Genomic DNA, 24,796 nt, shown 5'->3' with positions numbered 1-24,796 from the left:
TTTTTTCTACACTAAAATAAAAAATCTACTGTTAGTGAGGAAGCAAATAAATAGCCCCCAGGCCAACTCTGGGGGAGATCAGATTACTCTCAACGAAAAGCTTCATCTTGCCTGAACCAGAGACTAAGACACTGAGAGCACCCCTTCAGGGTGGTCACCCTAAGGATGTCTTTCATTTTAAGGAGGTAGAAGCCGGATGAGAAACAAAATTTTGCTTGGTCCTAAGCCCATGACTCAAGACAGCATCATAAATATGCAGTGTCTACCTGAAATATCACCCAAACTAGCAAGTAAGCAGTCAGTACCCCCAGACTCTGGTCTAGTGTAATTCCTCAGGTTAAGCTTTTATCAGCCAGTTAAATCATTTTTAAAAAGGTTTTTAGACTACTTCTTTTTAAAATTTTTTTAATGTTTATTTATCTTTGAGTGAGAGAGAGAGAGAGAGACAGAGCATGAGCAGGGAAGGGGCAGAGAGAGAGAGGGAGACACAGGATCCAAAGCAGGCTCCAGGCTCTGAGCTGTCAGCACAGAGCCCAACACAGGGCTTGAACTCTCGAACCGCAAGATCATGACCTGAGCTGAAGTCAGACACTCAACCGACTGAGCCACCCAGGGGCCCCTAGGCTATTATTTCTTAACAAAGCCTTTAATATCATTATCCTCATCGACTAAGAAGACCAACTGATGTAGAAGTGCCTACCAAGGCAGAGAGATGGAGGAGAAGCTGTTCTTCCAGGGACAGGACTGGGAAGAGAATTTCACATTAAGGTGGTTGAAATCTGAGGACAACCTCCGGCGGTGAACTGATTTCTACAATTTCCTAGTCTTGGCTTGCCAAAGGCCTCCCTCTTGGATATAACAAGAAACTAAAGACCTGTCACGGGTGTTTCTGTACACAGGAGGTATCTGAGCAAAAAAGAATTTAATATTAAAATGAAGCAGACCTTTCTGGGGAAAATAGAATGATGACTAAAGACTCCCAGAAGCTTCTCATGCTAATTGCAGTTTCTGATTTAGCCCTCAGAAAAGCTCTCTCTAAACGTTATCCTTGAGCACTCACGTGTAATGGGATAGACTCTGAGACGTTTACAAGTGGATATGGGGATTTTTTCTGCAGCCAAACATTAAATACCACGAGAAGCTGTGAAAGCTTTCTTTCTAGAACAACAGCAAACAGCAGCCTACGATGAGGCTTCGTGTATCCTTACCAGCAGGGCTCTGGGCGGGCTGAGTCTATGCTTCCATTTCTTTTTTTATTTTTTAGTTTTTAATGTTTATTTTTTTGAGAGAGACAGAGACAGAATGCGAGTGGGTTAGGGGCAGAGAGAGAGGGAGACATAGAAGCAGAAGCAGGCTCCAGGCTCTGAGCTGTCAGCACAGAGCCTGCCCGACGTGGGGCTCGAACTCACGAGCTGTGAGATCATGACCTGAGCCGAAGTCGGACGCTCAACCGACTGAGCCACCCAGGCGCCCCTATGCTTCCATTTCTGAAGGTGGATCACAGACATGAAAGGGATATAGGGCTTCACAAGAGTACTGAGCTGGAAGTCAGGAGACTTCCAATTTTGATTCTGTTCCCAACCAGTCATTTTACCTTGGCAAAGCAGCTTAAGCAATTGAGTCTCAACTTCTTTCTTTGTCAAAAAGAAGTAGTAGTGTGGAGGGAAGGAAACTAACAGATATTCAATATCTGCGAAACACTTTATGAAGACAGTAACCAACAATTTTCCAATGAGAATTACATCAGCTTGATATCACATATGAGGAAGTGGAGGTTCTGAGATAAAATCATTTGACCAAAGCTACATATTCGGGAAGAAAACAGAGAGGCAGAATTCCTAGTATAGGGGCTGGGAATAGGGGTCAGCTTTCCCCATTCTGCCATGTTCCATTTGAAACTCCAAGATGTCCAAGAGTTTTAAATTCAAAGTTAGCTTTTCAGAAAACATGGTAAAGTTATACTGGTCAATATAAATAGATTTTTTTAAAAAAATTAAGAGTTGTTAGAATGGTATATAATTTTTAAATGCGTGTACATAAAAATTGGGGGCCTGAGCCCTCAAACGTTAGAGACTGTTTTCAATGTTAGAATGCATTTTTGTTGGTGACGAAGTATAATTATTACATGTAGGTACATAACACCCATATATATCTTACACTTTTGTAGGTTTTAATATCTACAAAGTTCCCTCTCATATGTGATTTCAGTTGATCCTCCTGACCACCCACTGTAAGGCTGGAAGGTTTTCACCCATCTAATTGCAGATAAGGACTGGCAGTCAATGTCTGGGGCTCCAAGTCACCTCCCTTTGTCCCACTCCTGATTGCAGCAGCAGCTGGGGGTGGAAAGTTTCATGTGAGCTCAGATTTGCCTTATAGACCAGGATCCAACCTCAATCACCTGCTGTGCTCATATCACACCTTCTTCTATCCTGAGATCCTTGTCCTTAATCTACATGCTGGCAGAGCCTAGAAATATGGGAAGTTATGCCCCTGAAGGAAACCCTCAATCAAGAGAGGAGAACGGAAGCCGGTGGGTAAATGGCTCCTGTCCTTTGAGAGGGATTCTGCATACTGCAAAGAGTGCTCAGTGGGATCAAACCTCCATAGAAGCCCCTGCTACCTCTAGAAGTGACTTCAGCGACATAGTTATACATCCTCCTTCCCTGTCTCACCCTTTCCACTTTCTCATTCCTGTTTCCAAATAAAATAAACCACTTGCACTCTAGCCCTTGTACCAGGCTATCCTGCGGGGGAGCCCAAACTACAAGAGGGACTGAAGTATCAGGGCTGCAAGTGATCAGCGCAGGGCCTCCTGGCCGGCAGGTAGTGGAGGCAGGGCTCTCTTCCGGTTCTTCTGGTTCGAACCCCAGCGAATCACTTTCATCGTCCACTTTCAGTTGTGCACACAAGTTAAGAAGGTGCAATGTCTACCTTTTGTCAATATGCCAGACTTAAAAAAAGTTTTAAAAATACATGTTTTAGCTCACAATTAAAAATAAATGGTAGCCATCATCTTTGCTGGTGGTTATACAGACAGTCTGCTGGGCTAGCGGGAAAAAAAAAAAAATTGCATTTCCCCAAATTTCAAAGTACTACATTTTGCTTTGGGTGTGCTAGACAGAAATGTATCACGAATGAATGTGAATCAGAAATGTTAAGATTCAGCCCAAGTTTTACAAATGAGCAAGCCGAAGTTTTAGGACTTTCAGTGTTTCATGTTTACTCTTGGAATGAGCATTAGAATCTCTTCTATTCCAGCTTTGCCTACCAAATTTGTTCAACAGCAGGTTTGCCGATTATCCTCAATGATGAGCATCAGTTTGGAACTTTGCAGTGGGCGTCATTTCCTTCCTCTAATTTTCTCAGGATCTCTTCTTCCCTCTTTCATTAATAGCACCACAATTTTCCTTTGAGGAGCCAACCCTTCCGAACTCTCTCCATCCGTGTACTTCAGGTGCGAATGACCCACCAGTTCCAGAGCTCAGAATATGACAAATGTTTGCCCAATTAGGGTAGCCTCCTCCCTGGCCACAGTGACTGGCTCAGAGAGTGGAGAGGAACCCAACCCTGGCCAACTAAGGTGAACACTGAGACTCGAGTGGGTCCACTGAGAAATGACCACTCTTTTCCTGTGGGGAGCTACGCTAGTGGGTGGCAAGTCTTCAGTGCCTGGTGGCCGTCTTGCCACATCAGAAAAGCCTTCTTGAAAATGAAGCCAATACAGGGGAAAGCATAGCACAGAGATGGACGGAGACAAATGGCTGCTCTGGAACAGATCACATCTTCCCTGAATCTGGATTTTCCACCGGACTTTAGAGTCACAGGAGTCAACATAGAACTGCCTCGTCTTCTTCCAGCCTTCTGCCACTTGCAAGTCAATAAGTCCTGCCTGAAACCAGCTCTGTCCTCAGGCATTAAAGGGACTCCGTGCAGAGTGCTTCTCTGAAGAAACAAGTATCTATTTTTCACTACCAAGGAATAGGCGAGGAAGTCAAGCCACAGAGCAGAGCTAATCAAATCTTGCCAGAATCATCTGTCCCAGCGTCAGAAAGCCTCAGGAATGAGGTGCTGAACTAGTCCCTTTATGAATCAGGAAGCAGCAGGCTTTAGACAAATCCCGCCTTTAATGTAGAGAATACTAACTATGCAGACGTTTCCATCAGCCAGGTGCTCAGTTCACACTCCAGCTGTTACTGGAGTCAGAGAAAGGACCTTAGATTAGGAATTCTTTTTGCTTGGTGTGTGTGGGGGTGGGGGGGAGCGCGTGCACATTGTTTTTGTTTGGTTTAGTTTTACTTATTTTTGCTTAAAACTACATAGCAGCATTGAGAATCCATGTTTTTACATCTGTAAGCTTTCGGAAGAATTTCTTGTCACTCTTGTACCCTCTGATAAAGCTGAATAACAAGAACTGGAGAGGCAGACGAGAGAAAAAAACTGAAACTGAACCAAGAAACCGGCCCCACAGCAAATCAGGATGTGAAGGAAACAATGACTTATCGATGTTTTTCCCCCCTCCCTCAAGAAAAATCACCATCAGGTATTTATTTCAGATGCAATGTTGCAAAGCCAGGGAGGCGGGTTTCAAGAGTGAAAATGCAGGCAGGCTTGTTGGCAAATGATGCCTTGGGAGTTTTCAGAGCTTAAGATAGTCCTGACTGTGAAGGGGAAATGAGGCGGAGGTACGGTGAGTGCAGATGGGTTTACCAGATGACCCAGCTCCAAAGAGGAGTGGGGACAGGTGCTGGCCCAAGGGCCGAGTAAAAATGCAGGTCTTCAAGCCTTTGTCATCTCTTAAATACACAGACAGCAGAGACGGCTCTCCATGTAGCATCCTATCGCGCTTGGAATACCCAAGGTCAATACATATGGCTTTTAAATGTGACACACACACTTACCTGATGAATTCCACAGAATAGTACTGAATTGGGGAGCTTCCTTCGCTCTTTCCAGGTTTCCAAGAGAGGGCTACCTCAGAATCAGAGACCACAGTGACATGTGGCTGCTGGGGTGCTGATGGAGGCAGGCAGGAATCTAGGTGGGACAGCAAACACCTAGAGTTGGCGGTGGTCTTTGCTGCTGGGGATGTTTAATATATAAAAAGCTTGTGCTTCCCATTGCCTAAAGATCTCTGTTCAGAACAGCCTCAAAATCCAAACCAAACACAAAAAATAATCACAACTGGATTCACCATGTAAGGTTTGAGATACTAAAAGTTGGTCTTCCCTTCTATCCCCAGCCCCCTGGCTGAAAATCCAACTAAATTACGTCCGGACCCCTGGCCCCGGGACACACAATGGAGTGTACCCTTTAAAACCCTCAACCACACTCCCACCTCCTGGTAACCTTTCATTTCTGTTTGCAGGTTGGAATTGATACCTGCAAGGAAAATTGAATGCAGAGCATTGCTGTCACTTACATTCAGTTCTTCTGTGTGTGTGTGTGTGTGTGTGTGTGTGTGTGTGTGTGTGTGTGTGTTTTGCCTTGACCATCAGAATGCATCCTAAAGGTAGGACATTTGGGAAATACCCTCATGGGTAAAGATGTAAGAGTCACCCATGATCCTATCACCCCAAGGTAACTGCTATTACTCTTCATATCTAGACTTTCACATCTCTCGGCCTTTGTTTACACTATTGCTTATGCCAGAAACATTTTTTCCTGTCTTCTCTTGCTAGCAGGATCTTATGTAGTTTTCAAAGTTTGGGCCCAAAATATGGATCTTTCTAAAACCCTCCCTGATCCCTGGAGTAGGGGAGGTGCTCCCTCCTGAGTGCTCCAGAGCCCTTTGCGCAGACCTCAGATGCCCTGGATCTACTCACCTATCATTTGCCTCTCCCTCCACAATGAGCTTGTGAGCAATGATGATTGAGTAACCTTTGTCCCCCATTGTCCAGCATGGTGCCGCATCAATGAGCCTTTGATGGGTTCCCTTTGCCTGTAAATCTCTTCTCCCACTGTCCTTCCTCCCCTTTCTGATTCCCACTTACTGGTCAGACCTTCACTTAGCAGTCACCTCCCCAGAGAATTCTTACCTCACCCCTACATGGGGTCTCCATTTGTACGTTCTTACAGCATTTACCACAATCTGTGACTACACGTTAACTAGGTAATGTCTTCACCCACCTCACTGAGTTCTGAGAGGGCAAAGGCTGTGCCTAGTTTTGTTCACCGCCAGAGCCCAGCATGGTGCCTGGCACACAGTAAGTCCTCATCGATACATATGGAAGGAAGGAATGAATGAATAGCACCCATCGCTTTCCTAATCTTAATGAATTGAACCCATTTTACCTTGGGGCAAAGTAGTAACGTGCTGAGGAGAGCTAAGCCGTCCTTTGCCAGTCTGGCTGTAAGCTGCTACACTCACTCGATATTCAGTGCCTGGTTTCAAGTCTCCGATCACTTCCTCCTGTCAATCACCAAACGGGAAATGTGTCAATGACCAGAAGTCCTAGTAGAGCAAACCTGACAATTTCCATGAGGGCTGCATCTCAAGGCCCCTGTGAAACCACAGGGGACAGAGACCCTTTTGCTGTCTCTAGGGTTGGCCAAGTTTTAAAATTTGCAGAAAGGAAAACACCATCACATATTTCCCACAACTAGAGAATTACCCTTTACTGGAATCTATACACTGTTCTAGAACTAAGACTCATTCTCCCTATCAGATATGACTTTTAACATTTGAGTTCTTTGATCAGAGAACTGGGCTGCTAAAATCGAGGTAACAATCTTTTTGAGGGTCGGAACCCACCAGTTCTTTCTCCCCACTTACACAACACAGATGTTCAGAGACTAGCCACAACAGCAAACTGATGTCTTGATTTGTACTAAAGTGGGGACTCCAAGTTTGGTTCTCAAATTTTAAAGGGCATCAGAATCTCTAAGAAGGCTTAAATCGTTGAGTCTGGCCCCCACCCCACCCCCCAGGGTTTCTGACTCAGTACCTCTGGGAAGGGGCCTGAAAATGTGCATTTCTAAGAAGTCTCTAAATGCTGCTGCTGGTCCAGGGACCCCACATCGATGAAGGGCGTATATGAACTTCACCTACACAAATGGCCCTGACCAGAAAGCCCCAGCTGAAGAACACTCACTCCACTTTAGGCTTTGACAAAAGCAGTATGTCCCTGGGACTACAGTGCTGCGCAGTAAGTGGGAGTCTGGGTCTCACTGGTCCCAGCACACTGTAGCGGAAAGGACACCGGCTTTGGAATCAACGAGTCCTGGGCTTGAATCCTGATCCTGCCACTTATTCCTAGCCGTGGCCTTGATGTCACATCCCCTGAACCTCAGCTTCTTCCTCTATAAAATGGAGATGACATATAACAATCCTGTAGAACTATACTACTTGGGATAATGTGTGTAAAGTGGCTGGTACCGAAGCCGTCCTCAAGAAACGGTGGTAATGGCTGCTGACTTGAGTGTGTGGGGCCCTTGCTCTTCTCTGCGTAGCTAGGCTCCAACACTTCTCTGAGACCCAAATCTTCCCCATTACTCCTGACCACCCGACCTAATCTTACCCTACCGACTGTTGTGCCACTAATCTAGTACTTTCCTCTACTACAAACCATGTGCTACTATTTCTCCTATGGGATTGTCAGCGACTTGAGAGCAGGGATCCTGCCTTGTGTTTCCTCGTCACCTCTTCTGCAGATGACCAAACCTTCTTCACTGTTGCTAAGGAGAATTCACCCACTGATCAAAAAAACTTTTAAAGCATTCAACAAATAGTTACCGAAGACGTACTACAGTAGTTCTTAACTTTGAGTGCACGTTAGAATCGCTAAAAATTACCAGTGCCTGGACTCCACTCCAGACTACCTACATCAGAGTCCATGGAAGGCTGGGCTCTGGTGGGCAGTTTAAAGCCCTCAGCTCAGGCTAATGGGCAGCCTGGTGTAGGAACCCCTGGTCCAGGGCTTAGCTCCTCCCCTGTGCTCTGAATTATATCCGTTGTCCACCCTCTATAACTCCTTCCCCTCTCTTACCTCCCTGGTCCTTCTCTATTTACTGTGTTCATCTCTCCCACCTTAAAAATGGTCAGCACGCATACACCCACCTCCTCTCTACAGGGGCAGGGGTTACCTCCACTTTCTCTCCTCCGATTCACTTCTCACCAGGCCTCTCTACACTATAAACCTATTGAGATGCTCTTACCAAAGTTACTACATAACTCTGTAGTAAATCCAATGGAAATGACTCTCCATGCATGACTTTTTGCACCTTTCAATACTGTTGCTTATCCTTGCTTCTTAAATTTCTTGGTTCCCTTGGAAGCCTTCTTGGCTCCTTCTTGGTCTCCTTCTACTTCTCTCATTGCTCCTTCTCAATATTCTCCACCCACTCCCCACTCTCTGCTTGCCCCGTACGTGTTGGTCCTTCTCAGGGTCTCACCCCTCACCATCTTGCCATCTCACTCTGTAGTCTTGCTTGGGGCAGCTCATCTACTACGTCCTTAGCTTCTAGCACCACCTTCACTTGACATCTTCCAAATCTGCCTCTCAGTTCTGACCTGCCTCTTGATGTCCAGACATGGGTTTGTGACTGTCTCTAGGACATCTCTACCCAACAACACCAAGCCACTCAAGTTCGACATAACCAAAGCTCAACTAATCGTTCCTCCTCCTGCTACTGAAAACCAAATAAGAAACTGCCTCCCCTCTTGTGCTCTCTCTCCTCATTACCCAAACCACAAGTTCTTGACACTTGCCCCTTTGTGTTCACCCCTCCTCTCTAACCACCATTCAGTCAGTTACCAACACAGGCACCAGGACTCTCTCACATCACTGGAATCTATTTCGATCTATCCTCATGGCCACTTAAGCGCAAGTCCTCATAATTTTGACAGGGGGTTCAATTTTCCCTGCTACCCACGCTGCCTCCATCACCAGCGTAGACTCCACCTGCTACGGTTATGTTCCTAAACGTCAAATCTGAGCCTCTCACTTCCCATTTAAAAATCCCCTTAGAATAGCCCAGTGTGTCCCCCTGTTCATCCTTCCAGCATCATCTCATGCCTCTTCCCTTCCTTGCATTCTGTATTCCAGGCATACTTCAGAACTTGGCAGGGCGCAAATTTATGCCATTCAATTCCTTGCCTCTGGGCCTTTGAACCTGCTGCTCCCTCCACATGAAATGCCCTTCTCTCCACTCTTGCCTGGTTCACCCCTGCTCATCCTTCATGACTCAGTTCAGCTGAGACATTACCTCATTTCTCTGACCCCCAGCCTCCAGTCTGGTTAGGCCCCCCTCCTCTGTGCTTCCCTGGCGTCCTTGGTGTACCTCAATCTTAGCACCACTCACCTTAGATTGTAATTGTCTGTTTATTTGTCACCTCCTCCCCACCCACTTGAGGGAAGGAGCAAGTCTTTAGTCCTCTGGGAACCTAAAGCTTAGAATAGTTTTACCAGACAGGTAGCAAATACTCGAGCAATGCTTTTTTATGAATGAATAAACGAATGAAGGAAAAGCGAATGAATGAAAGAAATCAAATCAAGGCGTCCAATACAAGCAGATTACCTCATCAAGAACCAGCTTCTACTACTGAATCCTTCGTCCCAGTACCTCTGTCCCAGTCCCTGGAGTTAGTAACTCCAGCAACAAGGCTGACTTCCTCTTACCTACTTCCTCCCAGCCACCTCCACATGCCTTTCAGATCTGCTCCCTTCTTCCACTTCCTCTGAATCCTTACCTGGGCCATTTCTCCAGCCTCCCTGAAGGTTTCTGTCGCCAATCTTCCTCTCCCTTCCACTCTGACTCCCGCCAGCCTACATGCAGCTACACAAGGGGTCGTGGCTGAACGTATGGACCTCACTCCAAAGCCCCCTTTCTGCCCTAATTCTCTGCATTGTGCACCCTAGTTCCACTATCTGTCCCCTGGGTCCATGGCCAGTCAGAAATTAAGGGACTGGTGGTACCAAGTAGATATAAGGCTTCTCATTCTCTTATAGGCCATGACTAGGCTGTTCCTATGACAGTAAAAAATACACTTTCAAGCCAATACCCTCACAGCCTTTTGCTTTAGGATCCTTTTCTCCCATGGAGTCTATATGCTATGACATATGAGAGGAGTGGTGTCGTTATAGATTATTAAAGATATTAGCTATGAGCCAATACCAAATACAACTACAATTAGCATGTATTATTGTGTTTTCTCTGTTCCAGGAACACATAGCCTGATTTAAATCTTCCTTCAGTCATATGTGGGAGACAGCACTCTTATTTTCATTTATAAGGGAGAAAACAGAATCTCTGAAAAGTTAATGATTTGCTCAAGGACATGAATTTATTAAGTGACAAAGTGGGGATTTGAATTCCACTTTGTTTGACTCCAAAGCCAAGTTCTAACTCGGTAATACATGTACAAAAAATATTAAATATATTTAAATTTTTTTAATGTTTATTTATTTTTGAGAGAAAGAGGGAGAGAGAGAGAGAGAGTGGGGGAGGGGTAGAGAGAGAAAGAGAGAGGAAGATACAGAATCCAAAGCAGGCTCCAGGCTCCAAGCTGTCAGCACAGAGCCCGATGTGGGACTCAAACTCACCAACTGTGAGATCATGACCTGAGCCGAAGTCAGATGCCCAACCGACTGAGCCACCCAGTTGCCCCTTAAATATATGTAAATCAATAAAAAATACTTAGCAGAAACACTGAAGACCAGATTACTGCACAAAAGTTTATGTACCAAAAATTTTTAACTTATCATTGAAAACCAAAAGACATTAGACTTGTAGAAGTTGCTTATGTAGCTTGAAAAACAAACTGTTTTTTATATATGGAAGAGTAATCCTACCTTTAGCCCGAGTATATGATTGATAGATAGATAGATAGATAGATAGATAGATAGAAGGTGGCCCTCCCAGAAGCCAACTTTTTCCAGTCTTTTCCTGTGTCTTTCCTGTTTTGACTAGCTGGTTAGTTGGCAGGAGGGAGTGAGGGTCAAGGGCACTGAGGAGCTGGGGCCACGCAAAGAGGAGCTGGACTCAGTGATTTAACCATCACTTCTTCCTCTGACATAAATCGTCCCAAATGAAACCTCTCACTATATTCTGACTAGTGATAATCCTTGGATTCTTTATGAAAACACCACAGAAATCCACAAATCTTTCTATGTCCATCCTTAAATGTCTTATAATGATTTGCATCAAATTAGATAAGATGCTGTATATGCACTTTCTGAAGTAGAAAAACAAAGTGTTTTGTTTTTTGCCTTGTGGAAGTTTGAGAATAAGTCAAAATGCTTATCTCCCTTGGCTTTTATTTCTATACAAGACGGTGAAAGACAGTGAGGGAAATTGCCTTCTTGGAGTAGAGTCCAGAGTGAATTCAGCAGTCCTCACTGCCCCCTTCCCACACCCTTTTTGGGGGGTGAGGAGGCAAGGCTGGATGCTTTGTTGCAAAAAACCCTGCTTTGTGTTTGTCTAGCCCTTTCTGAAATGCAAAACCCCTTCCAAAAGCTGCCTCCCTTGTCTTCTCAGCAACCCCAATGGTTGTCATGAGATCAGAGAATTCACATCTCTGACAGAAAAAAACAAGGCTAGTTAGTTCACTGAGCCCAAGAAGAAAGCTCAATGACATATAGAACAACAATGGGTCTGGTTTCCCTCATACATACCATAATTTAATATGCTTCTAACTGCCCAACTCTCAAACATAGCATATCAAATTTTCAGGCTATTATTCTGTTTTTCAGATGTCCAGCTGCCTTACCCACATCTGCTTTACCAGTGCCATTCCTCTATTCACAGTCTGTGACAGGGATGACTGTTTCCTCATATCCATTTTCTCCTTTCTTATAATAGAACCCCTGTATATCAGTTGGCCCATCACCACTCAAGGATTACATTTCCCAGAATCTTTTGCATCTAGCTGTGGCCATGTGGCTAAAGTCTGTCCAATAGAATTTGAGTTAAAATAATGAGGGCAATTTCTGAGTTATCCCTTAATAGGAAGGGCTGTGTACCCTTTCTTCGTTTCCTCATCTAGTGGCTAGAATGTGGATGTTATCAGTGAGCCAATTTGGACCACGGAAAGGAGGGCCAAAGGGGTTGGCAGAACAATGAGATGGAAGGATTCTGGGTCTCTGATGGAGAGAAGCCACCAGAACTGGTTATATCCAGACAGGTTATATCCTGAAGGAAACATGAATGCACATCTTGTTAGAATCACTATTATCTTGGGATTTTGAACTGTTAGATTTTTATCCTAATTAATACCTGACCCAATGTACAAAAATAATCTGGATTGCTATGTACAAGGAGCCCCTGAAAAGATGGGACTATTCTTTTTTTTTTTTTTTTTTTTCAACGTTTATTTATTTTTGGGACAGAGAGAGACAGAGCATGAACGGGGGAGGGACAGAGAGAGAGGGAGACACAGAATCGGAAACAGGCTCCAGGCTCCGAGCCATCAGCCCAGAGCCTGACGCGGGGCTCGAACTCACGGACCGTGAGATCGTGACCTGGCTGAAGTCGGACGCTTAACCGACTGCGCCACCCAGGCGCCCCAAGATGGGACTATTCTTAACTGAATACTTCTTGCTTTGCGATGACAAAACCATGCTGAATGGCTCTGAACTTAAATCTCTGACCCTGATTTCAGATTCTATCTTTACCCCCTTCCATACCATACTTTTCTCCTATGGCTGGAAACCCAGGTCATTTGTTTCCAGAAATGAAGCTCTATGTTTTTTCATTTACTGGTCCAGACAGGTAGCTACTATTCCATAAAGGAATCCAGTGAGCATTGCTGGAAGAAAGCACAAAGTGGGAGAGCACTGGACCAGGAGCCAGGAGACCCTGGTTCTGCTACCAAATAGCTTTGCAATCTTGGAGATGCCACTTAACCTCTCTGGGCCAAAGTTTCAACACTAAAATACTACGATTGCTCTAAAATTACCTTGTTGGTAGGTAGTAACCTTGGGTGCAGCTTCACAGTTGACTTTACAAGTCAAGGCTCGGCCTTGGTTGCCTTGGTAGAAGTTGAGAATATCTAGCATCATGACATGGGAGCACCAGAGAAACAGAAAAATGCTATCTTCCAAACATTCTTTTTCCAATGGCCCTGATGAAAGCTATGCAGGCCAGAGTGGAGGGAAAAATTGGGGGATTCTATTCCCTTAGAGGTCACAGAAAGCTAGAAAGTATCTTCCAGGGTTTCACAGAAAGAGCAGCATTGACTTTGGGACTGAACACATCTTCCTTGTATGGGTCCGTCCTGTGTACCGCAGGAAAGCAGCATCCCTGAAGCTTGTCCACTAAAATGCCCACACTTAGGCCCATTTGCCCCATAAGAACTAAGAAACTCCCCGTTGGGAACCATTACTAGGCCACCCCTTCATTTTACAGTCAAAGAGAGATTAGATCCAGAGGGGTTCAGTAACCTTGCCTAAGATTACCCTTGCTCTGGTGAAGGAAGGAGCTGGGACTCCATGCAAGTCTCATGATTCTTGCCTACGTCTTCTCTCTGCATCCTGGGATAAGACCCAAGTGCAATCACTATCGTGGGTCAACCAGACCAGTGGACTCCAAAGCAGGGTGATAGTGTATCTCCCTGGGTGAATAAGACAATGTCCTGGGATGACAGAAGAAAAGCACTTTCTATTTTTGTTTTATTTCCTCCTTTAAATCCTGTGGAACTTTACAATGTACATAATTTATTAGTAGAGTAGCATGTGTATAATTTATAACCATACACACACACACACACACACACACACACACACACACACTCACTCAAATATTTTTCAACCGATCGTATGCATGATCCGAAAGTGTGGAGCCCACCAGTTTAAGCATTCATTTCCACTTCTAACCCTAAAAAGGACCAGATTGCCCTGGTTTATTTTACTACTTATTTTTCCAGGTTGGAACTTGCAAGTTGTTCTTCTAAGTGTCAAATGCTACCCAAATCAGAATCCTCCATGTAGGCAGATTATCAGAGGATACGATCAGTGGCCAACCTGATCTTCTGTTTGGCATTAAATCCAGCAAGCCAAGCAGTTTTAGGTGACCTGGTCCTGACGTACTGGGAAGGTCTGGAATCACTAGAGGCAGCGAGGAAAGGAGAAGGGAAAAGATGGGTGAGGGGAAGCACACAGCGATGCTCGCTAGTTTAAACACCTTCTCTCCTTTTCAGTCTTGCTCACCTAGTCTTGGAACAGAGCTTAAATTACTTCAACCTTTAAAAATGTTCCTCTTAACCTTACTCTGCCACGTGAGATGAAGCAACACATAGGAGAATAAAAGCGACTTCTTTCTAAATGATCGAACATTCATCTAGTATGCTCTGTGGTCCCTGCTTACACTGGAGCTAAGCACTCTCCCTTGGGCCTTAATCAGTATGACCGAGATGCAGGAAAATCAACATTTTGATGAAAAGAGACCCCCTGAATCCTGGGTTGGGGCAAGGGTATAACCTTTCCAAAGCATACTTACAAAAATCACCTGACGATCGGATTGTCCCTGCAGAGGAAAAAAAACAAACAAAACAACATGAAAGGAAAGCAAAACTTATAGGTCTAAAATGAAGCCTCTTCTACAGACAGCCAAGGGCAGCAAACACACATCTTCCCATCTGAACTCCCTTGACCGCTCACTCGGTTCTTGTTCCATGAGCGCTGTGGTACTGAGGGCTCTCCGCCCATGACCTTATTTGGCAATCACCGCATCCTTGTGCTACAGGCTGATATGATATGGTACAGAGGTTCCCAAACTTTCTATGTTCACACCACCTTTGCTGTCTCAGTAATATTTTTACAGCACCTCTCAGGCCAAAGAAATGCCTAAGTGTTCCATTTGTTCGGTAGTTACACCCAAACAACTTGGCATTGGTAGTTCACACAGATGTCGCCCTTTCCCTTGAAAAGTTGAGACAATCCACAGTATCCCTGAGAGGTTGGTGCAGAGCCCTGGACACCCTGGCACACAGTTTGGGAACCACAGATACACTCCCTATAATACAGTTATTATGTGGATCCCCGTTTTGTCCATGAGGGAACTGAGATCCAGTAAGGTTAGCTTGTTGTAATACAGCATCGGAATGCAAGTCTCTGAACCCAGAATCACTCTGCTATACCAGACCCCTCCCCTCTTCCTGACTCACTGCCTGTACGTCTAGGCATTATTTCTCTTCCCATTCTGTATATTCTGCGCCTCCCCCCACCTCCCTACCTAAACACACAAGCACACGGGCCTGTACACACACACAAACTTGTCCTCTTGGTTCAAACCATTCCCTTTGACTTCAGTGCACCTCCCTCTCGTCTGCCTTCCAGAAACTGTCCCTGCTTCAATTCTCAGCACCTACTTTGACCACTTGTTTTTATACTAAATCTTCCCTCTTCAAAACTTCAGTCTGTCTATTAAGCATGTTCATCACATCCGGTCTTATGTTGCTCTCCAACTGTGTATCAGTAAGAATGTGATTTTCCCAGAGGACCGAAAGCTGCCGAGAAAAGGGGGTCTGTGTTGTCCTATGCTGGGTGTACGGTAGCAGCTATGAAAGTTTGTTGAAATCAGCAAGGTATAATTTGATAGCACACTCTGATGCCGGGATGTAATTAACAAACAGATCATATTTAACATAAAGGCAATGATCATCACGAATGATCATTAACATGTACCTGGCTTTACATTTTAACACCAAAGGCTTTTTTTTTTTTTTTTTAACACCAAAGGTTTTTATTTTTGAGAGAGAGAGAGAGACAGAGTGCAGGCGGGGGAGGGGCAGAGAGAGAGGGAGACACAGAATCTGAAGCAGGCTCCAGGCTCTGAGCTGTCGGCAAAGAGCCTGATGCAGGGCTTGAACTCACAGACGGTGAGATCGTGACCTGAGCTGAAGTCAGACACTTAACCGACTGAGCCACCCAGGCGTCCGCCCACCAAAGGTGTTTACGTACACCATTGTATTTGGAACTCACAACAATTATAGCCCTTTTGTGGGAGAAAGGAAAGGGTTAGTCAGATAAGGCGACTCCGGCCGAAGTTACTCAACCTGTAAGTGCCAGAAGGATGTCTGGAAGCCCAGGGTGCCTATTTCCCTCCTGCCTCTCTCCTTCATGTATGCACTGCAGTGACCTCCCCAGAGATGCCAGTGTCCAGCCCAGCTCCATGTGATGGGTCAGGGACTGGATTCCAGAGGCACCATCCAGATACCCAGACACCTGTCACCAGCGCTGTACCCTTGCTGCCTGGACTGTGGTGTAGGCAGAGCAGTGAGCCACACTCCCCTGCAAAATAGAAGGCTGGTGGCTGGGGACATTGCTGGCTCCTTGGTGGGGTCCAGATGCTTGTTGAAAGTTCCAGTGCTGCCGAGGTGAGATAGAACCTCTACTGGTGGCTTCTGTCATGGGCTAAGCCAATCTCCCCTTTTAAGATAAAACCATAGCAGTTGGGATGGAGGGCTTCTGGGGCAAATGAGGAAAGCTGAAGCAAAAGTCTGAGACTAAAAGCCTACCGTGCAAAGGACAAGCAAGCTGCAAATGTGCATCTCTTCTTTTTGAAGAGCTTTGGTAAAAAAACAGCCAACAGCCAGAGCAGGACTCTGAAGTCAGCCTGCCCTGGGTTTACGGTTGACTCTGTTACTCACTAATGTTACGATTTCGGGGAAATTATTTCACCTGAGTCTCAGTGTCCTTGTCAGTAAAATGAGGTCATAGATAGTTGTGAATAAGAAATGGAAAAATGAATATAAAGCATGAGGAATAGTGCCTGGCAGGTAACAGAGGCCCAATGAGTGACAGCCACTTCTTCCCGGCGACAAATAGGTTTTCCACACACCAGCCTCGCGAACACTTACTAAGTAGGACTTACAAACAACCCCAGCACCACGGCCCCCATTACAGCAATCTTCTGGGCACTGGTGCTAACTGCTTGCAGAGCAATTCAAAAGGCTCTAGCCTGTAGGATAATTGTAGTAGAATGGGGAAGGAGGCAGAGAGTGGAGGAAAGAAAACAGAACATGCCTAAGGCAGAAAAATTCACCCAGAGAGACCTTGACAGCAGAGAGAAAAGAAATAGATGGAGAGCCAACAATTGGTTAGTGGAAGGACGGGGTGCCTGCCGAGCTTGACAAGAAAAATAAACAACTTGGACCGTTGGAATATACATTTCAAATTACATCATTTTCTTCTGCATTGTGTCTCCAGGCTGCGAGGGAAGATACAAATGTGTCATATTTATTTATAAAGCTTTACTGGGATTTTTTTAAAAAATGGAATCGAACTTTATGAAGACAAAAAGGGGGGAAACAGCTGTAAGGTGGCTGTTTTCTCACATGACGAATGGGATGGGTTGAGTCCAGGATGGAAGTGTTTATGCCAGAACTTTCTTCATACCACTGCCTTTCTGGAGATATAGATGCGTGTGGCGAGGGAATGTGCATGAAAGACATTTGTAAATTCCAGGGGACTATACAAACGGTTATTATTATTACATATACAGCATGCGCACGCACACACACACGATTAGAAATCCTTCTGGATATCGCTGAAATGCCAACCGCAGCTGTGTCTTTGTGGGAGCTGCCATGATGGAGATACTCACAAGGGCAGGGATGTCCTGGCTGAGTGGCACACTATGGGACCGCTCCTGCAGGGATTTATCTACGCCGACCTCGGAGTAGAAGACCTGGAAAAGACACAGACGTCCAGGGTGAGAGTAGGGCCAGCACTCCTCTACCAGATCAAGGTTCTGGGGTTCTAACTCCACTCACAACAACAGTGGGTTCTGAGGGGCACCGCCTCTCCTCACAGACACCTGTTCTGAGGCAACAAACATCAGCTTGACCTGGCCGGGCTTGCAAACTCAGAAGCCAGAAGGGAGACACGTATTAGTGAAATGGGATAGAGAGGGCTGGACCCAGCTCCTACTATTTTTCCCCAAACCACGACTTTCTCAGGCAATCTTCCATCTTCCCACTTTGGATACAACATGACTTCAGAAACACATCTCTCTGCTTTAAGAAGCCGATGGGATGAGGACCTGTGTGTGTGTGTGTGTGTGTGTGTGTGTGTGTGTGTGTGTGAGTGAGAAAGGGAGGCAGTAGGGAGATGCAGGTCCTGGCGTTACTGGGGGAGCTTCCGTTTGACCTCAAGTGGGCAGCCCAGCTCCAGGGGGCTTGGAGCCCCATAGGAATGTGGTCCCCAGTGTGGCCAGCTCTCTGGATGTCCCCAGAGATTTCAGAACTCTAAACATTTATCTGAAATCTCCTAACTCTTAAAAGTTGACTCGTTTTTAAAAATCCTGTTCAAACCAAACATTTTAGCGAACGGAAATTAGTCAAACCTGTAACCTCTGGCAGGTAGGAACGCATTCTCTGTTCCCTCCCCCACTTTGCCTGTCCATCCCTTTTCTTTAAGTTAGATTTTACAGTATTTTGTATTTATTGACAACATTCCACAGTGACTCCCTATTACTTCCCATGCTTCTGCTATTTAGCCTCTGAACTTGACTGTGGGCAATTGGATAGCAAGAACCACATCTTCTTCTTAGTTTATATTTTCCCATCCCTGAGCAGAGTGAGGACTCCAAAGATCCTAACTGCCTTTCAGGCACTTATAAACACCCTTAAAAGGGAAACATTTCCTCTGGTTTCATGTAAGGAGACTGGGGGAGTTATTAATATGGGAGGGTCGATATAAGGAGACCATATATAGACAGAGCAAGGGTGGGAACAACACAGTTACCCCAACCACACCCACTACAGAAATTCCTGTGCCCAGGTACTCACGGTATACCCAATGATGGGACTCCCAGGATGCCTTGGCATTTTCCACTGGATGCTGAAATCTGTGCAGTTCAGTGGGTACAGCATGATATCGAGAGGAGGCCCAACCTTGCCTGCCCCAAAGCAAAAGAGATTGTGTTAGAGGCTCCATGCATCCCACCTTGAGTGTACTTACAGATGGACAGCATACTTCAAGATGATGCCACAGGACAGAAATGCAGACATCTCTCTGGTATGCCACACCTCTATCAGCTGACTTCACCAGAATTCTGCTATCCCCTCCCAAACTGGCAATGGTAGGGAAATCAGCCCAGCTATTTCTCTGTCTCTTCTGTAACTATTTTGTTTTAATTTTTTTATGTTTTTTTATTTTTGAGAGAGACAGACAAGAGTGTGAGCAGAGGTGGGCAGAGACAGAGGGAGACACAATTTGAAGCAGGCTCCAGGCTCTGAGCTGTCAGCCCAGAGCCTGACTTGGGGCTCGAGCTTGTGAACCGCAAGATCATGACCTGAGTCAAAGTCGGGTGCCTCCCTTCTGTAACTTCTAATACCCCAGGGACCAGTAAAGGGAGAGTCAGGGTAGCACAGACCAAACACTTCCAACTTGAGTCTAGGAGCTTGGAGTGTATTAAAGGAAGATGGTGATTTTATTTAGTAGCATATATATACACACACACACACACACACACACACACACACACACACACACATATATACACATATATACACATATATATACAGATATATTATGTATGTTATATAGCTATGTCTGTTTATATATATTCTTATTACAGAACATTTCAAAAATATGGTTAAGTGTAAAACAGGGTTAGGAAACTTCAAATGTTTTACTGTATCCTTACCTTAGATTTTATGATTACAAATAATGCATTTTATATTTATAAATATACTAGATGTGGATTGCCAAAATTGAGAAAATACAAAAAAATTACATTTAGAAATGAGTCCTGTTGAGGTGCCTGGGTGGCTCAGTCAGTTAAGCGTCTGAGTCTTGGTTTCAGCTCAGGTCACGATTGCGCGGTTTGTGAGTGGGAGCCCCTCATTGGGCTCCACGCTGCCAGTGCAGAGCCTGTTTGGGATTCTGTCCCTCTCCTCTCTCTGCCCCTCCCCTGCTTGTGTGCTCTGTCTCTCTCTCTCTCTCAAAATAAAGAAATAAACTTAGGGGCGCCTGGGTGGCTCAGTCAGTTGAGCATCCGACTTCAGCTCAGGTCATGATCACACGGTCTGTGAGTTCGAGCCCCACGTTGGGCTCTGTGCTGACAGCTCAGAGCCTGGAGCCTCCTTGGGATTCTGTGTTTCCCTCACTCTCTGCCCCTCCCCAACTTGTGCTCTGTCGCTCTCATTCTCAAAAATGAATAAATGTTAAAAAAATATTTAAAAAAAGAAATAAACTTTAAAAAAGTCTCTAAAAATAGAAATGAGTCCTGTCAACATTTGAATACAGTACCTCCTTTGGTTATATAACATTTTTTTTGTATATATATATATATATACATACATATATATATATATATATACACACACACACACACACATACACAAATATATGTACATATAAATTTATATATGTATATATAATTTTTATTTTTCTTTGTTGTGTTCATTATATATAATAAATATATATACAGTCATAATTTTAAATCTTATTTTCACTTTGTATATATAGTATGTGTGTATATATGTGTGTGTGTATATATATATATACATATATATATATATACATATATATAAACTGAAAGTATAGTTGTTCCCCCTTATGAGTGCAGGATACTTTCCAAGACCCCCAGTGGATGCCCAAAACCACAGATAGTACCAAAACCTATGTATACTATGTTTTTTCCTATAAATATATACTTATGACAGTTTACTTTAATAATTAGGCACACTAAGAGGTCATCAATAGCTAATAATAAAATAGCACAATTATAATAGTATACTGTAGTATAAGTTACGTGAGGTCTCGCTGTCAAAAGATCTTGTTGTGCTGTACTCACCCTTCTTGTGATGATGTGAGATGATAAAATACCTACATGATGAGATACAGTGAGGTGAATGATGTGGGGACTGTGACACAGTGTTAAGCTATTAACCTTTTGATGACATGTCAGAAGGAGGATCATCTGCTTCCAGACTGTGGTTGATGGTGGGTAACTGAAACTAACAACATTGAAATGGCAGATAGGTGGGGGACTACTGTAATGCATATGCCACAATTTCCACTGTTTCTCATTCCACTATTGTTAGACATTTAATTTATTTCCAGTATTTTGCTATTTTAAATAAAGCTCAATGAGGGCAGGAAATGGGTATGTCCAGTTCAGAGCACAGAGACCAATAAATGGGAGAGCTTGAGTACATGAATGTTCTTCAATTTGATTTCCCATTTGCTAATATGTCCTGATGATCCTTCTTTTTAACAACTGTGTATAATTCTCCAGCATAACAGTTAGAATATTTTGTCTGCAATTAAGAGAGATCTAATGTGTATATTTATTAGACTCCTGCTGGGGCCTCCCACCAATGCATTTAATAACACAGTGGCTCAAGTGATAGAGGTTCAGTGCCATCACTTGGCAAGAACTACAAGTCCAGGAGGCAGCTGCCACCCCTCCCTGCCCATAGACACCTACCACTGCCACCAATGCTATCACTCAGGGATTTGGTCTTCAACTACTCTCTAGCTCTGCCTTGGTTCAAGATCTAAAGTCCCATCCAACTGGCCAGACTTATGTAATGTGACACCTTCTTGGCTCAACCAAGGGGTCAGAAAGGAAAGATCAGTTTTTTTTCTGGTTTCCCAACTGTGAAAAGATGAAGGGAGTCTTAGGAATAGTTCTATCAATGCCATCCATAGTACAGAAGGCTGCTTAGAGAAGAATCAGACCCCAGGAAAAGAGCAGTGGGAGGTGGGAAGGCATAATACTCTGCTACTCAGAGCATGCATGTACATTAACTGTTACTCTGTCGATTGACATTTAGGTTGTTTACAAAATTTCACTGTTAAAAATAATGCTGAGAAGAACATTTGTGTATGTACCTTTTTGCTCACATGTCCAAATATTTCTAGATGGATACCTATTAAAGATTATGGTTACATCTATCCTAAAACAGTGAAATGCACATTCTTTTCAAGTGCATCTCCAGAATAGATTACATGTTAGGTCACAAAACAAGTCTCAACAAATTCAAAAAGATTGTAGTCATACCATGCATCTTTTCCCACCACAACTCTATGGCAATAGAGATCAACCAAAAGAAAAAAAGAAAAGAAAAGAAAAGAAAAGAAGTCAATCACAAGAAAAAATCTGAAAGACCACAAATACATGGAGGTTAAATAATATGCTTCTAAACAATGAATGGGTCAACCGAGAAATCAAAGAGGAAATAAAAAATACATGGAGACAAATGACAATGAAAACACAATAGTCCAAAATCTTTCATATGCAGCAAAAGAACTTCTAAGAGGGAAGCTTATAGCAATACAGGCCTACCTCAAAAAGCAAGAAAAATCTCAAATAAACAACGTAACCTTACACCTAAAGGAGCTAGAAAAAGAACAAACAAAACTCAAAACCAGTATAAGGAAGGAAATAATAAAGATGAGAACAGAAATAAATGAAATAAAAACTAAAAACTAAACACACACACACACACACACACACACACACACACACACACAATAACCAGTAAAATGGATCAATGAAACCAGAAGCTGATTCTTTGTAAAAATCAACAAAACTGATAAAAACATTAGCCATACCCATCAGAGAAAAGAAAGAGAGAGAGAGATAGAGAAGACTCAAATAAACAAAATCACAAATTAATTAAAGAGGAGAAACTGACACCACAGAAATGTAAAGGATTATAAGAGAATATTATAAAAAATTATATGTCAACAAATTGCCAACCGAGAAGAAATGGATAAATTTCTAGAAACATATAACCTCCCAAAACGAAATCAGGAAGAAATACAAAATTTGAACAAATGTATTACCAGCATTGACATTGAATCAGTAATCAAAAAATGCCCAAAAACAAAAGTCCAGGACCAGACAGCTTTCGCAGGTGAATTTTGCCAAATATTTAAAGAGTTAATAATGCATTTTTCTCAACTATTCCAAAAAAATAGGAGAGGAAAGAAAGATTCCAAATTCATTCTACGAAGTCAGCATTACCTTGATCTCAAAACCAGATAAAGACACTACCAAAAAACAAAAAAGAGAGAACTATAGACATAAAAATCCTCCACAAAATATTAGTGAACCAAATCTAATAGTACATTTAAAAAAATCATTCACTACGATCAAGAGGCATTTATTCCTGAGATGCAAGGGTAGTTCAATAGTCACAAATCAATCAACATAATACATCACATCAAAAAGAGAAAGGGTAAAAACAATGTGATCATTCAATAGTCACAGAAAAAGCATTTAACAAACTACAACATCCATTCATGACAAAAACCCTCAATAAAGTGGGTTTAGAGGAATATACCTCAACATAATAAAACCCACATATGAAAAACTCATTGCAAATATCATACTCAGGTGAAAAACTGAAAGCTTTCCCCCAAAGATCAGGAACAAGACAAGGATGTTCACTATTACTACTTGTATTCAACATAGTACTGGAAGTCCTAACCACAGCAATCAGACAAGAAAAAGAAAAGGCATCCAAATTGGTTAGAAACAAGTAAAACTTCCACTATTTACAGATGACCTGATACTATACATAGGAAACCCTAAACACTCCACCAAAAAGCTCCTAGAACTGATAACTGAATTCATAAGGTCACAGGATACAAAATCATTATACAGAATTCTATTACATTTCTATACACTAACAATGAAATAGCAGAAAGAGAAATTAAGAAAACAATCCCATTTACAATTGCACCAGAAATAACAAAATATATAGGAATAAACTTAACCAAGGAGGTGAAAGACCTGTACTCTAAAAACTATAAAACATTGATGAAGGAAATTGAAGATGACACAAATAGAAAGATATTTCATGCTCATGGATTGGAAGAACATTGTTAAAATGTCTGTACTACCCAAAGCAACTTACAAATTTAATACAATCTCTATCAAAATACCAAAGCATGTTTCACAGAACAAGCACAAATAATCCTAAAATTTGTATGGACCCCCAAAGACCCTGATAGTCAAAGTAATCTTGAAAAAGAAGAACAAACTGGAGGTATCACAATCCCAGATTTCAAGATATGCTATGAAGCTGTAGTTATCAAGACAGTACGACATTGGCACAAAACTAAATAAACAGATCAATAGAACACACTAGAGAGCCCAGAAATAAACCCATGATTATATGGTCAATTAGTCTTCAACAAAGGAGGCAACAATATGCAATGGGAAAAAGACAGTCTCTTCAACAAATGCCATTGGTAAACTGGACAGCCCCATGCAAAAGAATGAAAGTGGACCACTTTCTTACACCACACACAAAAATAAAGTCAAAAGGGATTAAGGACCTAAGTGTGAGAACTGAAACCATAAAAATCCTAAGAAAAGAGCACAGACAGTAATTTCTCTGACATTGGCTATAGCAACATTTTTCTAGATATGTGTCCTGGGGCAAGGAAAACAAAAGCAAAAATAAACTATTGGGACTACATCAAAATAAAAAGCTTCTGCACAGCAAAGGAAACTATCAATATAACTAAAAAGCAACCTATGCAATGGGAGAAGATATTGCAAATGACATCTGATAAAGGGTTAGTATCCAAAATATATGCAGAACTATGAGAAAGAATGAAATCTGGCCTTTTGTAGCAACATGGATGGAACTGGAGAGTGTTATGCTAAGTGAAATAAGTCATACACAGAAGGACAGATTCCATATGTTTTCTCTCCTATGTGGATCCTGAGAAACTTAACAGAAGACCATGGGGGAGGGGAAGGAAAAAAAATGGTTAGAGGGGGAGGGAGCCAAAACATAAGAGACTCCTAAAAACTGGGAACAAACTGAGGGTTGATAGGGGGTGGGAGGGCAGGGTGGGTGGGTGATGGGTATTGAGGAGGGCAC

The 24,796-nt window shown here is 43.2% G+C and overlaps 1 protein-coding gene across 2 annotated transcripts in view; it reads right to left on the bottom strand.

Annotated features, from left to right (window-relative positions):
• The window catches only part of EGFLAM (EGF like, fibronectin type III and laminin G domains), a 185,776-nt gene that overhangs the window by 105,328 nt on the left and 55,652 nt on the right, over positions 1–24,796 (bottom strand). For both annotated transcript variants that reach the window (XM_078445081.2, XM_078445082.2), the window contains exons 2-6: positions 18,731–18,840; positions 17,545–17,628; positions 14,437–14,463; positions 6,295–6,412; positions 4,902–5,037 (exon numbers count right to left, since the gene is read on the bottom strand). In XM_078445081.2, the coding sequence (XP_078301207.2) occupies positions 4,902–5,037; positions 6,295–6,412; positions 14,437–14,463; positions 17,545–17,628; positions 18,731–18,840 (475 nt within the window). The remainder of the gene's footprint in view (positions 1–4,901; positions 5,038–6,294; positions 6,413–14,436; positions 14,464–17,544; positions 17,629–18,730; positions 18,841–24,796) is intronic.

The sequence above is a fragment of the Panthera onca genome, chromosome A1 (assembly GCF_046562875.1).
Source record: "Panthera onca isolate mPanOnc1 chromosome A1, mPanOnc1 haplotype 2, whole genome shotgun sequence".
Classification (NCBI taxonomy): Eukaryota; Metazoa; Chordata; class Mammalia; order Carnivora; family Felidae; genus Panthera; species Panthera onca.
The sequence above is the reverse complement of the archived record's forward strand: the minus strand, read 5'-3'. Positions and strand labels throughout refer to the sequence as shown.